The sequence below is a fragment of the Ammospiza nelsoni genome, chromosome 27 (assembly GCF_027579445.1).
Source record: "Ammospiza nelsoni isolate bAmmNel1 chromosome 27, bAmmNel1.pri, whole genome shotgun sequence".
NCBI lineage: Eukaryota > Metazoa > Chordata > Aves > Passeriformes > Passerellidae > Ammospiza > Ammospiza nelsoni.
In genome coordinates, this window is record NC_080659.1 from 4,119,386 (window position 1) to 4,146,757 (window position 27,372).

The window sequence follows — 27,372 nt, forward strand, 5'->3', positions numbered from 1 at the left end:
TTTTCCCACCCTCTGGGCTGGCAGTGCGTGTCCCTGTCTCCATGGGGCCATGGGATGGGGTCTGACCTGGAGAGAGCCCTGAGGGCTCACTGGTGCCCTGCCTGTGTCACACTCCAGCACTTTGTTACTTCATGTTCCTAAACTTTCCATATGTTCTGGCTAATATCCATGAAAAATAACCCACTTTTGAGTCAAACCCTCCTCTCTGTAGTCCTGTGCTGTAGCTGTGGGGCTGGATGTGGCATTCTCCATCCTGTGGGATGAGTTGCAATGCCCATCTCTCCATGCCCTCCCTCAGGATCTGGTTCTGTACATTCAGCTCAGCTCAAACTCCTGTCCCAAAGTCACCGTGGGGACACAATCCCCACCTGGAGCTGCTGTTGTGGCTCTGCTGGGCCCATCCCTCTGGGCTGAGCTGCCATTAGGCTCCAGAATATTCCACAGGCGTTTGCACAGCCCTGTGCCTCCAGGGTTACCGAGGGGGTCCTGCGGGAGCCGGGGGCTGCTCAAAGGGACTTCTGTTGTTCCTTGAAAGGCTGATGGGATTTGTAACAGCTGCCTGTGAGAGCCGGGCCCAGGGTCATCACTCCAGAGTTGCTTCCCTGAGTTCCCTGGGGCCCAGCCCAGGCTTTGCAACCACCGCGGGCATCCCTGAGCCCTTCCCTGGCCCCTCGGACACTGCTCGGCTGCTGGGGCGGGTGAAGGATCCCACCGGGGTGGCAGCGATGGTCGGGGTCCCCATGGGAACAGCGGTGACTTTGAGGGGGTTGTGTCCTGTCCCTTCCCACGGCAGAACCCTCGGGACAGCAGAACCGTGTCAGGAGCTGGCTCTGAAAAACTGCCCTGAACGCTTCCTTTAACGGGAAAAAACGTGGACTCTGCACCAAAGGGCTCTTCCAGCCCCTGCCCAGAGCCGGGGGAAGGCATTGCCTGCAGGGTGAGCGCCCCAAAGCTCGGCCCTAAAGCCCAGCCTTGAGGAAGGAGCACCCTAAAGCCCGGCCCTCCCCACGCCCCCAGCCCTGCGGGGTGCGGAAAGGGAATTAGCTGGAACCCCAAACCACTCACCCCAATTCGAGGAGCGAGTCGGGAATCCCAAATCATTAAGGGAGCCCCGGGGCGGGGCCGGGAGTGGGGCTGAGCCCTTTGTGTGTCACAAAGGCGGGCCCTGCCTCGGGGGACACGCGGGGACTCCGGGGAGAGGGTGTCCCCAGGGGAAAAGGGACACGAGTGCTGCCGAGGCAGAGTCCGGGCTGGAGCTGATGAGTGGGGGCTGACAGCCCCTCCTGCTGCAGGCCTGGGCGGGGGAGGAGGATGAGGATGAGGATGAGGATGAGGATGAGGATGGTCCCTGCCGACCCCGCGGGTCCCCAAGGGATGCAGCAGCGGCTCTTTGGGGGGGGGGGGGGGGCTCCCCAAGGCGGGTCGGGGCCGGGGGTGTTGCCCGAGAGTGCGGGAGCGATGCGGGTCTGCCAGTTGCCATGGAAACCGCTGGGTCAGAGGCGGCGGGAAGCGGCGTGTGACGCCATCGGCACCGCAATGAGCCGTGAGCGCGGGGGCGATGCGGGGCCGCGGGGCTGGGAGCCCCCGCACCGCCCCGACCCCCGCCCGGCACCGCCGGAGCGCGGCGTCAATGCCGGCGACCTTCGCCAGCGGCTCCGGGTCACCTCTCCCGGTCACCTCTCCGGGTCACCGCGGCTGGATGGAGCAGCCCCAGGCCCCTCGTGCTGCTTGGATGGAGTGGGACCCCTCATCTCCCACCCCACCCCACGAGCTGCTGCCACAATCCTCCTGCTAATCCCGGGTGGCTTTTCCAGCACCGAGTCAGGGTTATGTGGATAATCCATATGTTTGCAAGGCAAAGGCTTTGGGATATCCACTGTTAATCCAATTGGCAGTGGCAGTTTGGTGCCATCGGCACAGTGTCCCGTTGGAGGGGGGGGACACGGCTGCCCCAGCGCTGCTCCCCGGGGCTGGGAACTCCCACAGAGCCCTGGTCCTGCCCCCCAAACCCAGTCGTGGGATTCAGCTGCCCCCACCTCCCAAAATAACCCAGCCAGGCAACATCCACGTGTTTATTTGCTTTTCAAACCACAGCAGCTCCAGCTGTTGCCCGACATTCGCAGCCTGGAGATCCCCTCCCTGTCCCTGCTCCCCCCAAACCTCAGCTGCAACCCAGGGCTGCTCCTACTGGGACAGAGCTCAGTCCCCACTGCATTCCCCACCCCAAAATCCCCCTCTCCTCCAGTCCCTGCACTATTTACAGCCTCTCACACCCAGAGCCACAGCACTGGGCAGACCCCCCTCCCAGTCTGTCCACCCTCAGGCTCCCTCAAATAAACCGGGATGGGGGGGTGTCACAGGACCCCCAGCACCCACAAACCCCCACATGAGCTAGGGCCTGCTGCCCCACAGCAGCCTCTTCCCCCTGTTAAACCCCTTAATCTATTCCCCCCCAAAACCCTTCAGCACCATTTGTCCCTCCCTGCCCCCCTACAGACATCCACTTCCAGAGCTGGAATAAAATAACCCCTCGGAAATGTCAGCACCAGTGTTAGAGAGAAAAACAAAGTCAAAAGTGCTTGGAGCTGCCCAGCCCCACAGCCTGTGGGGGGACAGAGCCCCACCAGCTGCCCGAGCAGGAGCAGGGTCCCCTGCTGGGGGTCCCACAGATGTCACCAGCGTGGCCGTGCTGGTCCAGAGCAAATCCAGCCCCGTCCTGCCATCCCCTGCAGAGGCACCCCAGCATCACAGAGCCCCCCAAATCAGAACAGGGGCGTGGGGCACCGGGGCTCAGTCCTTAAACCTGCGGCCTGCCTGCATCTTCTTGTAGTACAGGTCCACCTCGCTGTCCCCTGGCCCGTCCCTCTCGGCCGGCTTCCTCCTCAGCGTGGAGTCACGGCTGGCTGTGGCCAGCAGCCCCTCAGGGGGGGCTTCCACCCGCTCCCCACCACCCCCTGCTGCCCCCGGGATGGCGGCCAGGCTGCCGTAGCGCGGCTCGTCCTGCTCCATGTCGCTGACAGAGGAGCCAGGCGAGACGCCGGTGCTCTTGGCCGGGCGGAAGCCGTGGAAATCCTTCCCCACCTCACCCAGCTCGTAGGTGTCTGACCCCTCCGGCCCCTTCGGCCCCGATTTCCACTCCCAGGGCCCGTTGCCAGCGGAGAGGTGGACAACGGGGTGGTGAGGGGCGTGGGCATCAATGGTGATGATGCTGGAGCTGTCGCGCTCCGAGGGCGAGCGGTACTGCGAGGAGTCAGAGCTGGTGGAGGACGAGGACGTCTCCGAGTGCTTGGGTGTGACGGAGACAAGACTCTGCTGCTTGGACATGGCGATGACCTGCATCAGGCGCGGCGGGTTGGCCACCCTCTGCGCTCCCCCTTTCTCTGCCACCATCACCCACTTGGCCCTGACGGCCGCCCCGCTGCCGGCTGCGGCCCCAGCGCCCGCCTGGCTCTCCTCGGGGATGTGCACCAGCTGCGAGGTGCCCGGCCGGGGCTGGATCAGCACACGAGGCCCCATGGCCGCCCGTTCAGCAGAGCGTGCCTGCACCGTGGGGTACAGAGATGGGGGCACCTCCTCTCCGGGCTCCCCCACAACCCGGCCCTGCGCCGCCTCCTCGGCCAGCGTCATGCTGCGACCCTCCAGAGACTTCTGCTTCCACTCGGTGATGAGCTGCTTGGAGCGCGAGGCGTCCACGGGGACGTGGATGGTCATGTGGCGCCGCGCGGGGTCGTCCATGGAGGGCGTGTTGACGCGGGGCAGGGTGTTGCTGAAGGTCACCATGTTCTCCTTGCCCATGGGGCTGCGTGGGGCCAGCAGGTCCACGTCCACGCTGGCCCGTTTCAGGCTGCCCAGGGAGTTCTTCTCGCGCGGCACCGGCCGTGCTGCTTCCTCCAGGCGCGCCTGTGGGTTCAGCTCGTCGGTGCTCACCTGGAGGGGGATGCAGTTGTTCCAGATTGCAAGACAAGGTGTTTTCTGTTAACATCTGTATGGCAGATTATTTTTTGTCAAGTGGGCAGTTTGCCTTACCTCTCTCTTTGAGTGACCACATTCACACCTCCCTCGGGAGGGGACATCTGCTGATAACAGCTCTTGAATGTCACTGCATGGCTGATAAGAACTACTGCATCCCATTGGGAGATGAGAGCCCAGATGGAGGAGCCAAGCATTCCTACCTGGATATAATCTGGAGATTCTGGAACACCAGCCAAGCATTCCTGCCTGGATATAATCTGGAGATTCTGGAACACCAGCCAAGCATTCCTGCCTGGATATAATCTGGAGATTCTGCAACACCAGCCAAACATTGCTACCCAGATATAATCCAGAGGTTTTTGAGACGCCAGCATGGCTTTCTCCGCTGGATTCCCCAGAGGAACAGGAGCTGTCTCTTCTCCCACTGAATCTTCAGAGGAAGAATACAGCCTTCCCTACAGATCCCCTTTGCTCCAACAGAACCACCCCTGACACTGCAGGAGGACTGAGCCACAATTCCAGTGGGACTGCCACCAACACCCTGACCCACAGGGTGTCAGGTTGGGTTCTGACTCTGTCAGTGTTGTTCTAGTGTACTGCATTGTTCATTTTATCCTTTTTTTTTCCCTTTCCTATTAAAGAACTGTTATTTCTTGCTCCCATATTTTTGCCTGAGAGCCCCTTAATTTAAAATTTACAGCAATTCAGAGGGGTGGGGAGGGTTTACATTCTCCATTTCAGGGGAGGCTCCTGCCTTCTTTAGCAGAGTCCTGGCTTTCCAAACCAAGACACAGTATGGGTAAATGAAGGTGGTATAGAATGTAATCTTATCCCCTAAAGAGTTGCAGCTGAACCAATTACTAAAGATTAGGAGCGGGCCTCATTTTAACAGGCCACACCTGTAGGCAATAAGAAGAGTGTTATAAAAGAGTAGATTGGTTGGTTGAGGGATCTGGAGTCAGCTGTGTCGCAGACATCTTTTATGAAAAACCCTTTCCTTAGGATTTTTCCTCCTGAGAAGCTGAGAGGCCTCAGGAACAAAATGTAAACAATTATTATCTGCTGTTAATGCAACAGGTGGATCTTTGATTGGCCCGTGTTGGTTGTTTTTAATTAATGGCCAATCACAGTCGGCTGGCTTGGACTCTCTGTCTGAGACAGAAGTTTTTGTTATCATTCCTTCTTATTCTATTCTTAGCTAGCCTTCTGATTAAATCCTTTCTTCTATTATTTTAGTATAGTTTTAATGTAATATATATCACAAAATAATAAATCAAGCCTTTTGAAACATGGAGATCCTCATCTCTTCCCTCACCCTGAGACCCCTGTGAACACTGACACACAGTTGGCTACCGCGAGGACAAGGAAGAGTCAGTGCCTAGAGGAGTTGCCTACAAGAAACATCAAGGAGGCACAAGACTCCAGCAATAAGGAGCCTTTGCAATGTAATGACAATTGAACTTTGCATTACAATGACAGCACTCACAGATTTGTTCTGGTGGTAGACAGAATCGTGGCCCCGCTGTGTCAGCGCCCGCAGCGCGTCCTTGGCCGGTGCCTGGGCTTGGACCCGCTCTGTTGGGGCACGGAAATTGCCAACAGCATGGAAAGCCTGTGGGAAGGAGAACCAGAAAATCCTAGAATGGTTTGTGTTGGGAAGGACTTTTAAAGGTCATCTAGTCCCTGCCGCTAGATGAGGTTGCTCCAAGCCCTGTCCAGCCTTGAACACTTCCAGGGATGGCATGGGCACAGCTGCTCTGGAGAGTGAGGAGTCAAACAGCCCCACAGCATCCCCCAGCCCCTCCCTGGGCACGGGCAGGACCAGCACCCACCAGGTAGGCAGCAATGCCAGCGCCAATCAGGAAGCCCACGTAGACATCAGCGGGGTGGCTGCGGTACTGGGTGATCTGGGTCAGGCCACAGATGCCAGCAGCAATGGCAAAGGCAAAGACCAGGATGGGCTTGAGGAGCTTGGTGCTGTCCGAGATGATGGAGTTGAAATACATCTGGGGCAGGAACAGGCTGTTAGTCATGCACAGAGCTCTTGGGTGCGTGTGGAGCTGCAGGTGCCTGCACACACCCGGCATGGGCACAGAATATTGGGCAGAGCTTGTCTGTGCCAACAAGAGAGGGACATGCCCATGGCATGGGACTTGTGCCAAGCAGTGCTGGGAACTCACCGACACATAGACAGCAGCAAAAGCTGAGAGTGTGGCGTGCTGGGATGGGAAGGTCTTCCTGCAGGGAGAAGGGACGTGGTTGGGATAGGGCAGGAGGGCTGGCAGTGCCACACAGGGCTCCCCTGGCACGTACCTGGCAGAGAGGATGGCGTGCTTGTCGGTGCCTGAGCAGATGTCCTGGGTGATGTAGGGGTTGGCATCACAGGGGGTGCCCAGCAGGGTGTAGTTGGGCTTGCACACAGTCAGGAAGAAGGGAGCGTGGTAGCCTGTGGCCAGCTGGATGACATCTGTCACCAGGGCTGTGGCACAGAGCCCGAACACGTGGACACCTGGGGGTGGTAGGAACGGGACAGTGGGGCAGCCAGGATTCACCCAGCCCTGGAGCACCCACTGGGATGGGGACAGTGGGGCAGTCAGGACTCACCCAGCCCTGGGGCACCCACTGGGATGGGGACAGTGGGGCAGTCAGGACTCACCCAGCCCTGGAGCACCCACTGGGATGGGGGACAATGGGGCAGCCAGGATTCACCCAGCCCTGGAGCACCCACTGGGATGGGTCCGGTGCAGTGTCCAGGGTCTGGGGCCATTATCACAGCCAGGGTGGCCCCACATCCCTTCCAGCCCCCAGATCCTGCCCAGGCCGTGGCACAACGTACCCACAAACCTGACGGTGCGGCGCAGGAAGGAGTTGAAGTTGCAGCCGCCGGCGTTGATGCTGCCCTCTGCACCAGCACGACCCTTCAGCCGGGACTGCAGGCAGTACACCATGCCCTCCCCGACCATGATCTGGGAAGGAACCCAGGGCTGGGTTGTTGGCAGAGCCCCCCTGATGGATGCTGGGCACTGCCAGGCACCAGGAGCACCCCAATCCCCATTGGGACAAACCCGGACGCACCGAGGCGGCGGGCGCGGCGAAGGCCAGGCTGAGCAGCATCAGCAGCGGGATGAGCTCCTCGTTGGTCTCCACGTAGGGCATGGAGAGAGCTCGGTCGTGGCACTGGAAGCCCACCTTGGCCGGCTTGAAGAGGTCCGTGAGCTCCAGGAAATAGAGCGTCACCACGGAGGAGGCCACGATGGGCAGCTGGGGAGGGGACAGGGTGGGGACCAACGACCCCCAGAGCGATGGCACCACACAGAACGGGGCACAGAACCCAAACCACTGTGCCAGGGACTGGGACAGAGCCCCTGCACAGCCCCCAGGCCGTGCCCACCCTCCCCACACCCACCTCCACGAAGTAGAAGCAGGGCAGGAGTGTCATGCTGTCCTTGGGGGCGCGGGTTTTCTCCTTCGGGGGGATCATGGTCCTGGACAGGCACAGGAGTCCCACCGGGCTGTGGAGGCACCAGTGTCACCACATGGCAGGCATGGTCACCACTGGTCACCCCTCCAAGTCCCTGGAGGAGGATGAGCCCCCCCGAGTCACCCCCCGACCCTGCAGGGACACCCCCTGTCCCTCCTGGTCACCCCCAGGTCACAGCAGTGCCCCCCTCACCAGGCTGGAACTGGGGGTGCCCCCAGCGCCCCGGGGGTGCCCAGCCGAGCCAGGGGCTGTGACAACAACAGGTGGGGCGGAGGCTCTGTCGCGACAGGCGGTCACCACCGCGACAGGCTGGATGCGGAGGGCGTGCAGAGGGGGGTGTGCCCGCAGAGCCGGGCCGGGGCTCCCCGAACCCTCCCGGCCCAACCCCACGAGATTGCACCGAAACGAGGGGGGAGGATAACGGGGATGGAGCGACGAGGGGCAATGAAAGGGGTGATGGGGGGCGGGGGGGGGGGGGAAATACCGGGGGATTTACCGGGGGTATCACCGGGAGGGCGGGGGCGCAGCGGGAACCTCCCCTTGGCACGGACGGTGCCGCAGCCGCGGGCGGGGGTCGGGGATGGGAGGATGGGGAGGGGGTTTCGGGGCAGGAGGAGGAGGAGCGGCGCCTTTGTGTCCCACTCACCTCGGCGGCGGCCCCGGGGCTCGGCGGCGGCCGGGGATGGGGGGGATGTCCCCGTGTCCCCGCGATCCGGGATGCTCCTGCCTCGGCGGAGCGCGGGGAGCGGCGGCTTCCTCCGCCCCCGCCGCCTCCACCTCCTCCTCCTCCTCCTGCCTCGCCCGCCGCCCCCCGCTCCGCCCCGCAGCCCCCGGCCCCTCCCGGGGCGCCGAGCCCCCAGCGAGCCCCCTTGGAGCCCCCGCCGGTGCAGGGATGGGGTCTGGGGGGGGTCGGGGGGGGGTCGGGAGGTCGGGGGGGAGAAGGAGGAGAGACAAAGGGCGGGCGGGGCCGAGCACAGCAGCGGGAGCGACCTCGCTCCGCACCGTGCCAGGAACCGGGGGCTCCCGGGGCTGCCCCTAACCCATCTCCAGCCCCCGGATCAACCTTTATCTCCCTGTGCTGCTGGAGTGGTGCCCCCTGCCCCGAGGCCCCTCCTGGCAGGCAGAGCCCCCTCCCCTGCATTGGCTTGGGGGGATCCGAGGGGTGGTGCCACACCACGGGGTGAGATGTGACCCCAAAACCACGGAGGGCTGAGACTTAACCCCAAAATTCACCACCCCAGAGCTCTGCCAGCCTCCCTGGGCTCTCTCTGCCAAGAGTGCTTGCCCTGCCCGTGGCACCCGAGGGTTTCAGGGAAGGATTCCTGGACCCAAGCTCACAAACAGCCCCAGGGACAATGTCAGGAGCCACTCTCAAGCAGGAGCCTCGTGTCTCCCAGATTTGGGCCTGGGGAGGGAGGTGGGTGCAGCCCCCTTTGCTGTCTGGAGGCTCCCAGCCCCTCCTGGCAGAGGCAGCAGCCCCCAGCCCCATCCTCACCCTGCAGAGGGTCCCATCTGTGCCCTACCCCATATCCCACCCTGTACCCCATTCCCTGCATCCCACACTCACTTTTTCCCCCCAACCACCCTCTACCATCCTGGGGCCTCCTCACGGTGCCCTCGTTCCATTTTTGGCCCTAAGTGTGCAGAAATCTCCCGGCGTATTTAACACGGAAATCCCGAATCCCTGCAAGCTGCGATTAAGCTGCGGAAAATCCCGGATTTGAGCCGGGCTCAGCCCCCTCCCCACAACGCCCCCACCCTGCTCCGACCCCTGCCCAGCGTGGGGACAGCGGGGAGGGGGAGCCACCACTGCAGAGGGGACAGCTGAGGGACAGAGGGACACCTGAGGGACACCTGAGGGACAGAGGGACACCTGAGCCTCGGGGACCTCCCTGCGGGTGTGTCCGGCCACTTGCTGACCACTGGCCTGGGGGATTGGGGGGTCAGAAATCGAGGGGATGGGGGCTCTGAGCAGCCGGACAAAGGGAATGTGGGGTTGTAAAAGCTGGTGGAGCAGGGAAAGAAGGAGAGGATGGCTGTCCCCTGGAGCCCTGCTCAGCCAGACCCTGCTCTTGGTAGCCACAGTGGCCATCCCAGCAAGGTGGGAAAGCAGTGGGATCTGGAGGAGCTGTGAGAGGCTCCGTGTAGGAGTGTCGGGGGGTAGGATGGTTGGGATGGACAGGGATGAGAGATCTCTGCAGCCAGGTGAGGAATTTGGGGTTTATTGCAAAGGGCCTGGGTGCAGGGCCCTGCTGGGAGCTGCAGCCACAGCTCAGAGCAGGGCTGAGAGAAGAGAGGGGGAGAGAGGATGAGAGGGTAACAGAGTAAAAGAGGTAAGACAGCAAAGTTCTCTTTGCAATACAATAAATCTTCTGTGTTGAATATTCTACTTCTCACTAACCAATCTAGTACAAGACACAAATCCTACAGCATTTCCATACAGCCTATAAGAATCACTACATTACCATACTGTGTTACATTTTAAACCCTAAAAACTCCTCTTTGGGCCCCCTCTGCCATGCTGTAGGGTCTGCTCTGACCCTTGGGCCTGTCTGCAAGCAGAGGGTGTTGTTCCATCAAAAGAGGATCACCTTCAGCTGGCCATGCCATTGTTTTCTCATTCAGTAACTGAGGGATCTCAAAGCTTGCTCTCATTTCAATCTCGCTTACAGTTTCCATATTCTCAGAATCTTTTGCCAGACAATCATATTTATCAGGCTTTCCTGTTTCATCTTCCCAAGCAGCTCCGGGGACGGGCCCGGGATGTGGCTCCGCTCAGCGGCACCGGGGAGAAAGGCAGCGGGGAGCGGGGCAGCCACGGCCCCCGGCATCCCGGACAGCGCCCCTGCGGCTGCCATCGCCCCCCAGAGCCCCGCATGTGATGGGTGATGTGATGGGTGACCGGACGGGTTTGTACCCCTGGGCACGCAGCACCCACCAGGGACCGGCCCCCCATCCGAACGGGGGCCCCTGGGAGGGCTGGGATTGAATTTCCCGGAGCTTTCTTTTGCCAAAAGCCTGAACTTTTCCAGCATTTTTAAACCCGGGCGCAGAAATCCCCGGCGGCGGGTGCCAGGGCCGGCAGCTGGGCCGGGCTGTTTCCTCCTCCCGCGCTGTTTGTGCCGGGAACTCTTGACCCCTTTTATAAGCTGAATATTTCAAAACATTCAGCCCACGCTGCGGAAACCCCCCCGCTCCCTCCTCCCCCCCTTTTCCTGCCCCAAACTGGACATAAAAGCGAGTCCCAGCCCCAGCCCCGGGTGAGCAGCGTCCTCCCTGCACCCCAAAACCCCGGGGTGGGTTTTGGGCATCACCAGCTCTGCAGCCATGGGGCCAAACCCTGCTCCCATCCTCATCCTCGCTCTGCTGCTGCTCCTCTGGGCCCCAGTGGATGGTGAGCGCTCCCCCCACACCCCAGGGCAGTGACACAGCTCGGGGGTCCCTGCTCAGCCCCCCAATTCCTGCAGCCAGGTGCTGGTGCAGCCCACAAGGAGGGGTCTGGGGGTTTGGGAAGGAACCACAGGAGTGACACTGCCCTGTTCCCCCGACCTCTCTCTGCAGGGCAGCCCCGGGGACGGATCCTGAGGGGCTCTGAAGCCAAGCCCCACCTGAAGCCCTACATGGCCTCGCTGCAGCTGGACGGGCAGCACGTCTGCGGGGGCTTCCTCATCGCCCGGCAGTGGGTGCTGAGCGCTGCCCACTGCATGGAGGAGACGTGAGTGTGCCTGGGGGGGTCGGTGCAGGGCTGGGGGGGCTGCTGGGCTCAGGGCAAATCCCACTGTGGGACCCCAGGGTCAGAGTGTGGGACAGCTCTCACCTGCAAAGAGGGCTGTAGGGCCTCCTGGAGCTCCCTGATGGGCTCTGCAACCCCCCCACAGCACCCCATTTCCACGGCTGGTGGCAATGACACCCCCATTTGTTTGTCCCACACTCTGATCTCTTCCAGGGATGGCAAACTCTTCCAGGTGCTGCTGGGTGCCCACTCGCTGACGCAGCCCGAGCCCCACAAACGCCTGTACCGAGTGCGTGCCCAGTTCCCCCACCCCGGCAGCAACATCCACAACAACAAGGATGACCTGCTCCTCCTCCAGGTGGGCTGGTGGCACCCTCCTCCCCACCGGGCACAGCCCCATTCCTGCAAATCCCACTGTTCTACAGTGGAGGAAATCCTCAGGGTCAGGCTGGGCCATCCCTCCCTTTCCCATGGGAGCATCCCTGCTTCCCCCAGCTGTGACCAAATGCCTCCATCCTCCTCAGAGCTCCAGCTCTGCTCTCTGGCTGCATCCTGGGGCTCCAACCAGGAGGCAAAGCCCTGAGGGTGGCTGGGGCCAGGGTGGTTTCAGTGTCAGGGCTGGGCTCACTGTGTACTTACACCCAAGTTAGTGTGACCTGCCCTTGTGACCCGGCTCCCCCTGTGGTTTTGCGGCAGCTGGAGGAGGAAGCGGAGCTGAACACGGACGTGCGGGTGCTGCCCTTCCAGCGGGAGGACAGGGACGTGGCGGCCGACACGGTGTGCGAGGTGGCGGGCTGGGGCACCACGGACCACAGCGGCACCCGGCCCGACAAACTGCAGCAGCTGGAGCGGCCGGTGATCAGCAGGGACGTCTGCAACCACCGCACCCGCCACGACGGCACCATCACCCCCAACATGATGTGCACCGACTCCCGCAGGAAGGACACCTGCAAGGTACCACCCATAGATCCACGCAGGGATGAGGGGCACAATGCCCAGAGCCTGGGAGAGGCTGTGGAGGAGGAGGGGGCAGCGTCCCCGGGGTGGGTTCTCCTTGTGATGAGGTATCCTGGTAAACCCTTGGCACCATCACCCCCAACATGATGTGCACCGACTCCCGCAGGAAGGACACCTGCAAGGTACCACCCATAGATCCACGCAGGGATGAGGGGCACAATGCCCAGAGCCTGGGAGAGGCTGTGGGACAGGAGGGTACAGCATGCTCAGGGTGGGTGCCCCCTGTGCTGGGGTGTCCTGACAAATCCTTGCTCCAAGCAAACCCTTGGCACCATCACCCCCAACATGATGTGCACCGACTCCCGTAGGAAGGACACCTGCAAGGTACCACACACACAGGGCTGGGAGGGGGCAGTGGGCACAATGCCCAGAGGCTGGGAGAGGCTGTGGAGCAGGAGGGGACAGCGTGCCCAGGGTGGGTTCTCCTTGTGCTGGGGTGTCCTAGCAAACCCTTGGCACCATCACCCACAAGGTGACGTGCACCGACTCCTGCAGGATGCAGGAAATACACGTGCAAGGTACCACAAACCCACCATGGATCCATGCAGGGCTGGGAGGGGGCAGTGGGCACAATGCCCAGAGCCTGGGAGAGGCTGTGGAGGAGGAGGGGGCAGCGTCCCCGGGGTGGGTTTTCCTTGTGATGGGGCATCCTGGTAAACCCTTGGCACCGTCACCCCCAACATGATGTGCACCGACTCCCGCAGGAAGGACACCTGCAAGGTACCACCCACACAGGGCTGGGAGGGGGCAATGGGCACAATGCCCACAGCCTGGGAGAGGCGAGGGGCTGAGGAGCAGTCAGGGACAAGGTCCCCAGAGTGGGCGCTCCCTGTGCTGGAATGTTCTAGCAAACCCTTGGTCCTGGCAAACCCTTGGCACCATCACCCACAACACAAAACCCTTGGCACCATCACCCCCAACATGATGTGCAGTGACTCCTGCAAGAAGGACACCTGCAAGGTACCACACACGCAGGGCTGGGAGAGGGCAGTGGGCACAATGCCCACAGCCTGGGAGAGGTGAGGAGCTGAGGAGCAAGAGGGCACAGCATCCCCAGGGTGGTGCCCCTTGCTATCCACTGCAGAGCAGCTCACAGGAGCCTGGAGGAAGAAGGAACGAGGGTTGGGAGATGGCTGGGATGTCCCAGCAGACCCTTGGCCGTACTGATGAGGTCTGGTCGTGCAGGGAGACTCCGGCGGGCCCCTGGTGTGCGGCGGGGTGGCCGAGGGAGTGCTCACGGCCGGCTCCCGCGTCTGCGGCAACTACAAGAAGCCGGCCATCTACACCCGCATCGCCCCCTACGCCGACTGGATCGACAGCGTCATGGCCTCTGCCGCCCATGGCGAGGGGGACACCCGCTGAGGGCACCCCGGGGACCTGCTCCTTGCCAGGCTTGCTGCTGCCAGCACGGCCAGAGCGCAGCCGGTGCTGCCCTGCCCTGTGCCGCGGGCTCCCAGCGCTGCCCACCCCGCTGCCAGCGCGTCCCCACCAGCCAGGAGGGAGGGCTGGGCCAGGGGATGGGTGAGGAACCCAGCAAGGGGGTCCCTGGCCCCCCACTCACAAAGCACAGGGCCCGGGTGGGGGAGAATTGGGGCTCACAGCCCTCGAGAGGCTTTGCTGAAGGTGCTCAGAACGCTGCCTGCGACCGCTGCAATAAAGCGATGATGATGATGATGATGATGATGATGATGATGATGATGATGATGATGATTGATGATGATTGATGATGATGATGATGATGATGATGACGACGATGATGATTCCTGCAGAGCTGCTGGGCTGGAGTGGGGACAAGGAGGGAGATGGGGGCGTCTCTGCAGGAGCTTCCCCAGGGAGGAGCTGGACACGAGGTGGGACATGCTGAGGTTGTGCCCTTAGGGACGGTGTGGCCTTGGGTGGGAGCAGGGGACACATCCTGCAGTGTGACCACAATACCATCGAGATCTGGGGCATTGTGTGAACATTGGAAAGCAGAATTTGCCTGTAGCTGATATGGCAGCGGCAGCTCTGGCTCTCACAGTGGGATCCATGCTGGATTCTCATTGGGACCCTCTTGTCCCAGGAGCTGGGGGCAGCACAGGGCAGAGCCACCTTTCCACCACACCCTGGTCACCCCTAGAGCCCTGCCAGACCCTTCCAGTCCCATCCCAGAAGCTCCATGATCAGTAGGGAGATGAGGAGGACACCAATGTGTCCCCATCCCCCTGCTCTGCTGCTGTTCCCAACCAAACATTAAATAACCCCAAACCTGTTCTATGAGGAGCTCACAGAGGGCCCTGTCTGAGTTTTACTTACAGGGGAAAAGAGCCTTAATAAGGTGCAGTTTCCTAATTAGCCATTTGATTGTTCCTAATTAGCAGCAGAGCAGAGAGAGGGGGTGAGGTCTGTGCAGCTCTTAGAGCTCTGTGCAGTGAAACACTCGCTGGAGTCGAGGGATGAACTCTGTCACCAGCTCCACTTCTCAAGAATAATGAAATCATGGCTCCAGAGGGAAAGGAATGTACTAAGACTGGCTCTTAAATGCTCTGTGGGGACCTGGAATTGCTGGCTGGGATGCAGCAGCAGAAAGCTCCAGGATTTTCCCCCTCAGAGCTGAAGGAGCTGTGGGAGAGGAGCAGCCCCAGATCAGCCCCAGGGTGGCTCCTCAAGGTTGTGATTTCCTGCCCGGGGCAGCAGCAGCAGCTGAGGGCAAGGGAGGGCAAAAATGTGAAAGGATTTTTGGCTGCACCAGGAATGCTCCTCCTCTGGCACACTCAAGTGTCCAGCCTTGCTGGAGCTGGAGGCTTGCACAACCCCAAGGATCTGATGTTTTTTCCTCGAGTGTCCATCAGGCAAACCTTGAAAACATCCATTTATCCAATGATGGTGGTTCCTTTCCTGACAGATGCTCTGGCTGCCCTCCCGTGGCTCCACTGCCCCGGCCCCACACTGGGCAGCCACGTCACAGCACAGAAACAAAGCACAAACACTTGGTTCTGTACAAAATCAGGAGAATTTTTATTTACAACAGCAAGAGGCAAAGGCAGGGTTCACCGCAGGCAGCAGCATTCACATTCCTGCTCCCACCCAACCCTGATGGGCACACAGGAACCAACTCCTGCCTCAGGGACAAGTTTGCTGAGGGATCAGGAGTGCCCAGCCCATGCTTGGCACTCCCCAAGGCACAGGATGGATGTGAGGTACCAGCTGTGCCCCCTCAGCTGGGACTTTGTTCTCACCAGCTGCCCCATCACCACCCTGCCCAGGGCACTGCTCTGCTGGCACAGCCACAAAACACAGCCAGGCTCTCCCCTCCTGGGCCCCAAATGATGGGGGAACCTCTGGCATTCCTTTCCAGCTCTTCCCTGGAAAGAGGCAGAACCCCCTCAGCTCTGCTTTCCAGCACAGCTTTTCCAGCATGAGGAAGAGGAGCTGCCATTCCTTCGTCCCAAAACCTCCATGAAGGGAGCTCTGTGCAGCTCCTGGCCCTCACTGCACCCCAGGAAGGGCTCAGGAGTAGCTCAGGGGCATCTTCCTCCAGAGCCCCCCACACAGGCAGTTCTTGATCCAGCGCTGCTCCCACTGCTTCACTGCTGTCACCTTGTTGGGTGACTTCAGCATGGTGACACAGCCACACCTGTGGGGACACAGAGGGTGCAGCACTGCTGGGGAGCTGCAGGGATCACACAGGGATTTGGGGGAAATCAGCTCCTGTCATCTGCAGTGAGCACCAAAACTAGCTGAAACCAGCAAGCAACAATCCCACTGAGGGCTCTGTTGGAGCTGGAGCCTGGCAAGGAACAGCCCCAGCTGCTGTTTATACATGAAACAACTGACTGTCATCTCACAAAAATGATCTGCTACAGAGGCTTTCTATTAAAATCAGTAATTAAAGCTAATTCAATCACATGACTTAGATGGATGCTTGTTCCCTGAGCCATTATCTTGAAATCCAGGCTCTCCCATGAGGGTGGATGAGTAGGGCAGCATGAAATGCAAGCCTGGTGGAAAGATGACCCCAAAATGGGGGCAAGGGCAGTGGGGAAATTCCTCCCTCCAGCCCTGCCATGACCAGAGGTACTTTAATAAAGGCCAGACCCACAGAACTGGGCTGTAAAGGAGTTGCTGTAGGGTCTCCTCCAGATTACTTTAAGAGTTTTATCTGATCTGTTTGATTTTTAACCCAAGGGCCAGGCTGCAACAATGCCACTCTCCTGACAATGACATGGGCATCTCACCTTAACCACAGCCCCAACCAGTTTCAGAGAGCTCCTGAAGGACACAGGACACTCCAAGCCCTGCCCAAGCTCCACTGCAAGTGCCACTTACCTGGTGCAGGACTTGCATTCCTCTGTTGGGTAAGCACCCAGGTGCAGCCGCCTCAGGTGGTCAATTTTGGGCTGTCCAGGGGCCCTGGGGAGGGAGAACAGGACTTTCCTAGAGTGTCACTTTCCATCAGCTGCTCCCAGGACAGGGAGCTGCATCTCACTGACCAACAGGGCAGAAGTTCTGCCCACTTGTCCACACAGTGCCACGAGATTCATTGTCACAATTAATCACATTAATTAATGGGGTTTTTCCCCCCACCATTTGCTATCACTTTTCAGTACTTAAAATTCCCAGCCCATCACAAGCTGGGAAAGGAATTTGAGCAGAGAAGACAATCTGCTCTTGGGTCACAGCAGCAAGGGGACAAGCCAAACCTCAGAGCTGCCAAGACTCCTTCTCACTGTGCACTGACCCATTCCAGGGGTTTGTACCTGACAAACAACATCTTTGTGTAGTTCCAGGGGTTTGTACCTGACAAAGGCATCAAACTGGGAGGAGACAGTGTGGCCAACGAGCCCAGGAGCCTTCCCAAACTGCAGCCTGACCAGCTGCTTGTTCTGCAGCTTGCTGATGATGCCATCGTTGATGGGCAGCCAGTCAATGTTGGGGATGAGCAGCTGGCTGGGCAGGAGGCAGCACTCATCGATCAGGGCATCATCGGGCTCTGTGATGTGATTTTCCTCACGACCTGCGTGGGAAATGAAGGAAAAAAAACCCCTGTGACCTTTACATTTCTCCCTGAGAGCTCCAGAGAGCTGCATGCAGCCTCCTCCTCCACTGCCAACTCAGCCTGGAAAACAATAACCTTGGCAGCAGCACTTGCCCTTTCTCAACGTGCCAGACCCCCTCGGAGTCACGTCCCACCCCGCTGCTGCAGGAATTACAGCTCAGGGCCACACTCACAGCACAGCCAGAGCTTGGTCAGGAGCCTGAAGAGCAGGGACATGCTGTCCTGGGTGTCTGAGGTTGCTGTGTACACGGGCAGGCAGCTGGGCTTCAGCAGCCCCCAGATGCGGATCACCACCATCAGCTCGCGGAACATGCCCAGGGACGCGCCGTCGCGCAGGAAGCTGTGCCCAGGCCGCACTGGGGAGCCCTGTGGGGACACAGAGGGGTGGGAGGGGGTCACAGCAGCCTGGGTGAGGCTCACAGCAACCCCAGCTGCATCCAGGCAGCTCCTGCTTCCAGCAGCACACACTTCCAGAACACGCCGAGGGACGCGCAGGAAGCTGTGCCCAGGCCGCACGGGGGAGCCCTGTGGGGGGACAGAGCTGTGGGAAGGGGTCACACCAGCCTGGGTGGGCTCACACCAACCTGGGTGAGGCTCACACCAGCCTGGGTGAGGCTCACACCAGCCTGGGTGAGGCTCACACCAGCCTGGGTGAGGCCAGCTCTGATGCCAGATCAAATAGAGACCAGGATCGCCAGAACCAGCTCCCCTTGGGTTTTTGTTTTGTTCTTAGTTCAGATTCCATCAGACAACTTCTACAAAACTCAAACAACATTATAACCACAGGCAGACCTAACCATGATGTCTGGCTCCAGATCTAAACTCCTTACAGCCAGACTGTTAGCTCAGCTCCCTGGAAAAAGCATCACCATCCTCCAAATTTGTGTGTCAGGGAGCTGTTAGTGCTCTCTTCTCCTCTCCGGGAAAAGGTTCCATAGTCTTTTATCTGACTTGCTTGATTAAAAGGTAAATTTTTAAAAATAAGAATGATGGGAAATAACTGATGAAGTTCCTCAGAGGAAGAGGTTATTCTGCCTGCAGACACCCAGATGGGGAATAAGCTTTTCCAGGAGAAGCCCTCTGTATGCAAGCTGAAGGGTTTCACCTGCCCCCATTCCCCATGTCAGCACCTGGCACAACTCAGCAGGGCTCTCAAAAGAAAGTGAGGTGTTGTGCAAATCCTTCAGCTTCTAAAGTGAGGAAAGGTGGAGCTCACAGCAGCCCCAGCCACCACACTGCATCCAGACAGCTCCTGCTTCCAGCAGCACACATCTGATGGGGATGCTGGAGGGTCACCTGAAGGTGACACCTCTGCAGAGCAGTGTGTCTGTGTCTCACTCCTTTACTGTTAGCTAAAGGAGTGAGAAGAAGCTGAGAAGCAAGAAGAAGCTGATAAGGAGCTCTCTCCAAGGCTGTAACCAAGGAGATCAAGAGATTGAAGAAAGATAAGAAGAGAACTTTGCAGCTGGACAAGGTATTTTTAAAAAAGTTAGTTGAAGTCACTGTAACTTTTCACCAATGGTGTAATGTTGATTTATTGTGGCCAATAGTTAAGGTAAAAGAAATAGAAACAATTAGAAAGTGTATAAAAGGTCAGCATGATCAATAATAAAGAGTTGCCATCTGAGACTGCTTGTGGTCTCTGCTTTGTGTTGTGATCACCTTGACAATGACAGAGGAGTGTCCCCAAATCCCCCAGGTGCTGGTCAGCAGACCCAGATGGGCATGGGAAGGGCCATTCTCTAATTCTGCTGCTCCTTACTCCTCCCCAGTGCCTGTGCTGACAGGAACATGTGCCCTGTGTGCCCTGGCAAAGCTCCCCAGCACTGCCCATGGGTGTTTGTATCCATGGATCTCACCTGGTTGGGAAGGCTGGCCAGCAGGTAGAGCACAAAATCCCCCACCCACTGGATGAGCTGCTGCAGGGACTGCAGTGTTGTCATCTCCAGGACAAACTCTTCTGTCTTCAGGTTAATCATCACCTTGTCAATGTCTGGAAGAGAAGCAAGACATTGCCTGGCTCAGGAAAGATGGATCCAAACCTCACACCCTCCCTGTGAAGGTTACCCTTGTCCTCCTCCACAAACCCAGAGAGGCTGTGACACCAAGGGGAACAGCCCAATCCCAAAAGCTGGGAATGCAGAGCAGGATGAGGCTGTGACACCACAAGGGAACAGCCCAATCCCAAAAGCTGGGAATGCAGAGCAGGATGAGGCTGTGACACTACAGGGGAACAGCCTAATCCCAAAAGCTGGGAATGCAGAGCAGGATGAGGCTGTGACACCACAGGGGAACAGCCTAATCCCAAAAGCTGGGAATGCAGAGCAGGATGAGGCTGTGACACCACAGGGGAACAGCCTAATCCCAAAAGCTGGGAATGCAGAGCAGGATGAGGCTGTGACACCACAAGGGAACAGCCCAATCCCAAAAGCTGGGAATGCAGAGCAGGGTGAGTTACTGAGAGGCTGTGACACCACAGGGGAACACCCCAATCCCAAAAGCATCCCAGGATGCTGTGAGCAGTCAGTACCTACATCCGTGATCTTGGAGCAGATCTCGGTGAGCCGGTCCCCAGGGCTCTTGTCAGGGGTGTTGAGGAAATGTGGGCGCAGCAGAGACTTCAGGGTGCAGCTGATGGCAATGAGGAAGAGCTTGGCGTGGTAGTCACACACACGGGCGATGGTGCTGGAGGAGAGCTTGCACAGAGATGCCTTCATGGCAACAATGCGTGTGGAGAGCACCTGAGCCGCGGGGAAACGCAGCAAAAAGGCACAAGAAAAGGCAGGAATTAGCATAAGCTCATTAAAGCTGCTGCTGCTGCTTTATTCTCTGCTCTCCCTTTCTGCTGCAGGAGTGACAGGAGCCATGCACGTGAGCGCTGTGCTGGGCACGTGCTGCTGCTCCCAGAAATCTGCCAAAAATAGATTTCAGCATCTCACCCCAAGTTTCCAGCAGCTAAGACCCCGCTGATATCAGGGACTGTGAAGCTGCTGATATGGAAGCTCTTCCCAGCTCCATCACTGCCTGAGCAGGGCACTCAGAGAGCACAGCCAGCAATGTCCTGAGCACTGGCACTGGCTGTACCCCACTCCAAATCCCTGAGCACCCCCATGCCCACCCTGGGGGTGAGCCCAGAGCCCCCACCTGCTGCAGGGCTGCATTCTGACGCATGTACTCCTCGTGCAGCTTCTCCACCAGGTTCTGCACCATGCTGGGCTGGACGTGGAGCAGGATGTCCCACCAGTCGTAGCCAGTGACCATGCAGTACTCCAGCAGGAACAGCAAGTGCCTCAGGGACATGTTCATGTCCAGCACGTGGCCCATGGACGGGGAGATGCGGAGCATGCTCAGCTTGAAGGGAGGAAACAAACAGAAAATGGCTTCAGGAGTGTGGCATTTTCAGGAGTGTGGCATTTTCAGGAGTGTGGCATTTTCAGGAGTGTGGCATTTTCAGGAGTGTGGCATTTTCAGGAGTGTGGCATTTTCAGGAGTGTGGCATTTTCAGGAGTGGGGCATTTTCAGGAGTGGGGCATTTTCAGGAGTGGGGCATTTTCAGGGTCTTCCATGGCAGGAAGGAAATGATGAATCTGACTCCATATTCTTAGAAAGCTAATTTATCATTTTATGTACTAATATAATACAATACAATATAATAATATTACAATATAGCAATATTATAATACATTATAAATTATATAATAGTATATAACATTATATATTATAATATATATAATACACTATAATATACTATACTATTTTATATTTATTTTATATATATAACAAAACAGAGAAAAAACAAGCCAGGGCAAGAGGTTCTTGTTCCTGGTAAAACACCTCACAAAAGCCAATGGTTTATTTGTTGTCTTCTTTTTCTAGTAAACTGCTTAGGTGGGACTTTTTGGCTTCTGTCCAATTGGCTATCCTTAGGTTTGAGGTGAAGTCCCAAATCTGTCCAACTAGCTATCCTTGAGGTGAAGTCCCCAAGGTCCTATGAGGTGTCTTGTTACCTAACTGAGGAGAGAAACTTCTGGGCTTTTTTCCCTTTTTATGAGACCAAGGACAATTTTGCCGCTCCATCAACAAGATGGCACATTCCTAAATCCATAATCCACCAACCTTTCCATGACTGTCCACACCAGCCAGGGCCAGGGATGTCCAGGAGAGCTGCATGGCCTTGAAGTGCACCAGGGGCCCTGTGGTGCGCGGGCGTTTGAGGGCTGGCTCGTCCACGGGGCGCTGCGAGGAGGAGCCATAAAACACAGCCATCATCTGCAGGGACAGCCTGTGCACAATGTGCACACTGCCATCATGGAAAGCCAAGGCCAGCCCTGGGGACAGGAGAGGAGTGACACTGAGCAAACAGCTCCTCCCAGCGTGGCAGAGCCCTCACCCAAAGTGGGAGTGTCAGGGTAGGATGGTTGGGATGGACGGAGATGAGAGATCTCTGAAGTCAGGTCATGGAATTTGGGGTTTATTGCAAAGAGGGTCTGCTTGGAGCTGCCAGGCACAGCTCAGAGCAGGCCCCAGAGAAGTAAAGACAGTGGTAAAAAAGATGAGAGAGAGAAGATGAGAGGATAAGAGAGCAAAGTTCCCCTTACAATACAATAAATCTTCTTCTGTGTTGAATATTCTAATTCTCACTAACCAATCTAGTACAATATACAAATCCTACAGCATTTACATACAGCCTATAAAAATCGTTACATTACCATACTGTGTTACATTTTAAACCCTAAAAACTCCTCTTTGGGCCCCTTCTGCCAAGCTGTAGGGTCTGCTCTGACCCTTGGGCCTGTCTGCAAGCAGAGGCTGTTGTTTCATCAAAAGGGGATTACCTTCAGTCAGCCACACCATTGTTTTCCAGTCATTCATTCAGTAACTAAAGTATCTCAAAGCTTGCTTTCACTTCAGTCTCGCTTATAGTTTCCATATTCTCAAAATCTTTTGCCAAGCAATCATATTTATAAGGCTTTCCTGTTTTATCTTTCCCAACAAGTGGCCGCCACTGAAGCCCATGGAGAAGCCAAAGGGCTGGGGGCTTCTTGGGTTTCTGTCCCTGAGATACCAAAAAGTCTTTTTTCCCAGCTCTACAAGAAGAAGTCAGATCTGCTTTTCAAGGTTATTTTTCCTTATCTATTCCATTCTTTCTCTGACCTGCTGTGATCTGTCCAGCAGGTCAGGCTGTGGCACAGTCCCTGCCCTTGGGGTGGTGTTAATTTTTATACTAAGAACTACGTGTACTTTATTTACAATAATTTTCCAATACCTATCACCTATGTTAGACAGTCTGTCTCTATTCTAAACCAATCCAAGAGTGTCACCATCCCAGCAGAAGATGGAGGACAAGAAGAAGAAAGAAGGACAGGACACACCCAGATTCCTCCATCTTGCCTCTTGAACCCTCAATCTAAATCTAAATTCAAGCAAAAGTCACATGTTTAGGACAAAGACAACAGAACTCCTTACCCAGCCCAGGGAAGAACTTGGTGTCATTTGCCACCTTCAGGTCAGTGTTGGTCAGGGAGATTGGGAGCTTTGGCAGTGCCACAGCTGACACCCTGTCCAGGTCATTGGTGGCAGACAGGATCCTCCACTTCAGAATCATGGGCTGCTTGTCTCCCACTAGCAATGAGCAAAATGAGTGAAAATAAGCAAATTAGTGAGAATTTTGTCCCACAGAGATCAGAAAATCTGCCCCTATTTCTGCCCAGGCTCCCCCAGGCAGGATCACAGATCAGGACTGGTGTATTTCCTATATATTTCCAGTATGTTTCCCCTAAGCAGGATCTCAGATCAAGTACTTGGTGTATTTCTCATATATTTCCAGTATGTTTCTCATATATTTCCAGTATGTTTCTCTCATAGTTCCCTATTTTTTCCCTGAATTATACAAACAACATGTTTTGCTAAATCTCTCTTGATGCAAGCTCTGCTTTGGGTGACTAAGATCCTTACATACAATAATCCTTTATATTTCACCAAACAAACTGCCCTGATTATTATTCTGTTTTATCTGAGATCAGGTGAAACCAGAGCAGGGGATTAATCCAGCTCTGCTGCTCAGTCCTGGTCCTTTGGGAGCCTTTGCTCCACTGGTGGCAGGAAGGGCTGTGCAGCAAAACACAAAAAATTATTTTAAAATCTTTTATGAAGTGAAAGCAACAACCAAACCCCTTCCTGAAAACAGCAAGCTGCTGCCTGTGATGCAGAAAGGCAGAATGGACTGAAAAACAACTGAAAATAAACATAAGATTGTGAATAATCACGAATATGGGATAATGGATGTGAGAAACTGTGCTGAGTTTTCCCTCAGACCAAGCTCCTGTTCTTAGAGTGCCCAGGGCAGACACTTACCCACAGGGGAGATTTGCTGGAAGATGTTGTTGACAGGCAGACCCTCCTTCCTAAGGGACCAGCACTCCACAATGCTGTTGTTTTGGTTGGAAGCACAAAGCAGCACCTGTGGAACAGAGCCCCCCACCACAAACATCAAAACAGGGACAACACTGCCCTGGTCATTCCCACCCTCCATTTCCAGGGTCCTGCTTCACCAGCAAAAAGCAGAGGATCAAATCAGTGGGAAGTGAGGTGAATCAGGGTTCCAGCTGCACCAAAATGAACAACTAGGAATGCAGGTAACCTCCAGACCCTCTGAGGAAGGCCAGGAGGAGGTTCAGTTTTAGATGTATAGAATAATGTAGTATAGAATAAAGTAATTAATTAGCTTTCTGATATCAATGGAGTCCTCATCATTCCTCCTTCATCGTGAGCACAAATATCCACTATAGGGGAGGAAAAATATCCACTACAGGGCAGCAAAATATCCACTACAGGGGAGGACAAAAATTCACTATAGAGGAGCAAAAATATCCACTACACAGGGGCAAAAATATCCACTAGAGGGGAGCACAATATCCACTATAGAGGAGCAAAATATCCATTATAGGGGAGCAAAAATCTCCACTATAGGGCAGCAAAATATCCACTACAGGGGAGCAAAGATTTCCACTACAGAGGAGCAAAATATCCACTAGAGGGGAGCACAAACATCCACTAGAGGGGAGGGAAAATCTCCACTATTGGGGGGCAAAAATATCCACTAGAGGGGAGGAAAATATCCGCTATAGGGGAGTAAAAATATCCACTGTAGGGGAGCAAAATATCCACTACAGGGGAGCAAAAATATCCACTACAGGGAAGCAAAAATATCCACTACAGGGGAGCAAAATATCCACTACAGGGGAGGAAAAATATTCACTATAGAGGAGAAAAATACCCACTACAGGGGAGCAAAATATCTATTATAGGGGAGCACAAATGTCCTCTCCAGCCCACCTGCTCTGACATGTCCCGGGCCAGGAATTTCAGGTGGGTGATGGCCGGGTACTTGTCCTTGCGCGCGGGGTCGGTGGTGCAGCGCATGAAGAGCGAGGGCAGGATCTCGGTGTCAATCTTGCACTTCTCGTTCACCACGCTGACACAAACCTTGTAGAACTGCACGGGGGAGGTGCTGCTGCCATCAGACGTGGCCACCACGATGTTGCCCCCGCCCGTGAAGGCGACGTCGGCCAAGGCCACGCGGCAGCGGAGGCGGCAAAGGCTCTCGGTGGCCGTCAGCACCTGCCCGTTGGGCTTGAGCAGGGACACGGTGACCAGGCCACTGATGGTCACAGCAATCCAGCCCTCCATGGGCTTCCCACCAAACAGAGTCAAGGATGGAGAGAATTTCACCCGGGAAAACTTCTCGCCGAAGTTCGAGGCTCCAGACTGGAACAAAGGGCAAAAAAATTTAAGTGTTCGCAGCCAAAATTAGAAAAAAGTAATTAATCAGCGTTCTGGTATCAATGGAGTCCTTCTCATCATTCCTCCTTTGTTGGGAGGAAAAATATCCACTATAGGGGAGGGAAAATATCCACTATAGAGGAGGGAAAATATCCACTATAGAGGAGCACAAATATCCACTATAAGAGGGAAGGGAAGGGAAGGGAAGGGAAGGGAAGGGAAGGGAAGGGAAGGGAGGAGAGGAGAGGAGAGGAGAAGAGAAATCAGCCTCCTGAGAACATGGAGTCAGATTCTCATCTCTTCCCTCACAAAGACCACACCAGAGTTCCAGCCCAGATCCCTCAGGAAGCTCAGACAAACCTTCTCCACGTGCAGAGCCAGCTTGACCCCGTTGTGCAGCCAGGACAGGGCCACCACAGGGTCCCCTTCCACCACGCTGCCCACCGTGTTCTCCCAGCTGTTGGCCAGGTGATCTGTCATGCTCCAGCACTTGATGTGGCCATCAGCATCTGCTGAGAGCAGCCTGGAGCCTGTGACAATGACACTGTGTGAGAACAGGGGGAAGAGCCAAAATTCCACCAGGAATTGCACCCCATCCCTTTGAGGTGGGACATAGTGACAATGACACTGCCTGAGAACAGGGAGAATGGCCAAACCCCCACCAGGAACTGCACCCCATATCCTTGGAGGTGGGACACGGTGACAATGACACTGAGAACAGGGGGAACAGGTAAAACCCCAAGAGGAATTGCACCCCATCCCTTTGGGACATGCACAGCAGGGCAGGGACACGGTGACAATGACACTGAGAACACGGAGAACAGCCTGGAGCCTGTGACAATGACACTGCATGAGAGCAGGAAACAGGTAAAACCTCCCAAGGAATTGCATCCCATCACTTTGGGACATGAAGAACAGGGGTGGGACATGGTGACAATGACACTGAGAACATGGGGAACAGCCTGGAGCCTGTGACAATGACACTGCATGAGAGCAGGAGAAACGGGTAAAACCTCCCAAGGAATTGCATCCCATCACTTTGGGACATGAAGAACAGGGGTGGGACATGGTGACAATGACACTGAGAACACGGAGAACAGCCTGGAGCCTGTGACAATGACACTGCATGAGAACAAGGGGAACAGGTAAAACCCCAACAGGGAGTTGCACCCCATTGCTTTGGGGTGGGACATGGTGACAATGACACTGAGAACAGGGGGAACACCCAAAACCCCCCACGGAATTGCACCCCATTGCTTTGGGACACACACAGCAGGGAGGGGACACGGTGACAATGACAGAAAGCCCAGCTCACCTGACTGATCCCACTCCAAACACGTGATGACCTCAGTGTGGCCCGAGTTGACAGAGTAGACATCCCAGGGGTGCTCGGTATCGATGATATGAACCATGTGGGTGAGATCTGTGTGAACAGAGAAGTGATTCCTGTCCCTTGGCACTGCTGCTGAGCCTCAGGTGATGCAGGGAAAACTTAAAATATTTTATAGGAAATTTATCATTTATAGAAATGAGTTAGGTTAGTGCTTGGTCCTGGTTTAGGGGAACCAAACCCACTCCAGGGAACAAACGCAGAGGCTGAAGGATGGGAGGAAAAGGAGGAGAGCAGCCTTCAGGGGCAGGGCAGAGCTCCGGGCCAGCGGATCCCGGCCTTTCCCGGGAGCACCGGGAGGGATTTCCCGAGGGGCTCTCGGTACCTTTCTCCTCCTCATTGCGGAGGTCCGTGGTGAAGGCGATGAGGTTGCGGCAGGACCAGGCGCACACCAGCGGGATGGACGGGCAGTGGTTGCTCTTGGGCTTCTTCTCCCACTCGCACACGTAGGCCAAGTCCATCCCGCCGGTCCGGACGGGACACCGGGACACCGGACACGGGATACCGGACACCGGGACAGCCTCGGTCCTGCCTGGGGGCGACACAAGGCCGGTCACACCGGACCCCAGCCCCAGGGATCACAGCGGGAGGCACAGGACACGGGTGGGGACAACCCCGCACCGGGAGAGACCGGGGGGAGCGGCCCGCGGGTACCGACCCTACGGCGAGTGGGAGGGTCCCGGGGACGGACACGGGGAGGTGCCGGAGGGAGCCGGGGCCGGCGGGAAGGTCACAGGAGGGGCCTGGGCGCGCTCACAGCGGTTCCCGGGGGTCCCGGTCCCGGTTCCGATCCCGCCTCACTCACCGGTGCCCGCCGCTCCCAAGGACCCCGCCGCCTCCGTGGGCTGCCCGTGCCGCGCCTGCGCCGCGCGCTCAGGCACTGCCGCGGACACCCTCAGAGAGCTCATTAGCATAACAAGCTACCCAGAACGCATCGCGCTGAACAGCGAACAGAACGG

At 56.9% G+C, this 27,372-nt stretch overlaps 3 protein-coding genes across 6 annotated transcripts; 1 reads left to right on the forward strand and 2 right to left on the reverse strand.

Moving 5' to 3' along the window:
* Positions 1-2,610: 2,610 nt before the first annotated feature.
* On the reverse strand, positions 2,611-7,480 carry PLPPR3 (phospholipid phosphatase related 3). 2 transcript variants are annotated; one of them, XM_059489808.1, is made up of 8 exons: positions 7,379-7,480; positions 7,048-7,233; positions 6,809-6,938; positions 6,286-6,481; positions 6,153-6,210; positions 5,805-5,978; positions 5,459-5,584; positions 2,611-3,927 (listed from the first exon to the last, which is right to left on the reverse strand). In XM_059489808.1, the coding sequence occupies exons 1-8, from the start codon at positions 7,451-7,453 to the stop codon at positions 2,791-2,793; spliced, it is 2,082 nt and encodes a 693-aa protein (XP_059345791.1). In that variant the 5' UTR covers positions 7,454-7,480; the 3' UTR covers positions 2,611-2,790. The 2 variants fall into 2 exon arrangements, with proteins under 2 accessions (XP_059345791.1, XP_059345790.1); XM_059489807.1 differs by having other exon boundaries at positions 6,051-6,210.
* A 3,171-nt stretch (positions 7,481-10,651) lies between these two features.
* Positions 10,652-13,880, forward strand: LOC132084486 (complement factor D-like). Its single transcript, XM_059489615.1, has 5 exons — positions 10,652-10,847; positions 11,015-11,168; positions 11,400-11,544; positions 11,883-12,140; positions 13,389-13,880. The coding sequence occupies exons 1-5, from the start codon at positions 10,781-10,783 to the stop codon at positions 13,563-13,565; spliced, it is 801 nt and encodes a 266-aa protein (XP_059345598.1). The 5' UTR covers positions 10,652-10,780; the 3' UTR covers positions 13,566-13,880.
* Positions 13,881-15,176: 1,296 nt separating this feature from the next.
* MED16 (mediator complex subunit 16) lies at positions 15,177-27,362 on the reverse strand. Of its 3 annotated transcripts, none has more exons than XM_059489631.1 (15): positions 27,072-27,362; positions 26,739-26,945; positions 26,339-26,446; positions 25,384-25,553; positions 24,577-25,008; positions 23,596-23,701; positions 22,708-22,863; positions 21,358-21,569; positions 20,386-20,592; positions 19,772-19,982; positions 19,101-19,234; positions 17,415-17,607; positions 16,983-17,199; positions 16,512-16,595; positions 15,177-15,819 (listed from the first exon to the last, which is right to left on the reverse strand). In XM_059489631.1, exons 2-15 carry the CDS (start codon positions 26,872-26,874, stop codon positions 15,693-15,695), a joined length of 2,493 nt encoding a protein of 830 aa, XP_059345614.1. In that variant the 5' UTR covers positions 26,875-26,945; positions 27,072-27,362; the 3' UTR covers positions 15,177-15,692. The 3 variants fall into 3 exon arrangements, with proteins under 3 accessions (XP_059345614.1, XP_059345613.1, XP_059345615.1); XM_059489630.1 differs by having other exon boundaries at positions 15,177-15,855; XM_059489632.1 differs by having other exon boundaries at positions 27,219-27,258.
* Between the last annotated feature and the right edge of the window lie 10 nt (positions 27,363-27,372).

Coding starts and splice junctions, on each gene's coding strand:
- PLPPR3 (XM_059489807.1), bottom strand. CDS start 7,453: ATGATCCCCCCGAAGGAGAAAACCCGCGCCCCCAAGGACAGCATGACA. Junction 7,234..7,378: donor CCTGCTTCTACTTCGTGGAG/GTGGGTGTGGGG, acceptor TCCCCTCCCCAG/CTGCCCATCGTGGCCTCCTC. Junction 5,585..5,804: donor CTGGCATTGCTGCCTACCTG/GTGGGTGCTGGT, acceptor TCCTTCCCACAG/GCTTTCCATGCTGTTGGCAA.
- LOC132084486 (XM_059489615.1), top strand. CDS start 10,781: ATGGGGCCAAACCCTGCTCCCATCCTCATCCTCGCTCTGCTGCTGCTC. Junction 11,169..11,399: donor GCCCACTGCATGGAGGAGAC/GTGAGTGTGCCT, acceptor GATCTCTTCCAG/GGATGGCAAACTCTTCCAGG. Junction 12,141..13,388: donor GCAGGAAGGACACCTGCAAG/GTACCACCCATA, acceptor CTGGTCGTGCAG/GGAGACTCCGGCGGGCCCCT.
- MED16 (XM_059489630.1), bottom strand. CDS start 26,874: ATGGACTTGGCCTACGTGTGCGAGTGGGAGAAGAAGCCCAAGAGCAAC. Junction 19,983..20,385: donor AGAATGCAGCCCTGCAGCAG/GTGGGGGCTCTG, acceptor CCCGCGGCTCAG/GTGCTCTCCACACGCATTGT. Junction 17,608..19,100: donor TGGCCAGCCTTCCCAACCAG/GTGAGATCCATG, acceptor GTGTCCCCACAG/GGCTCCCCAGTGCGGCCTGG.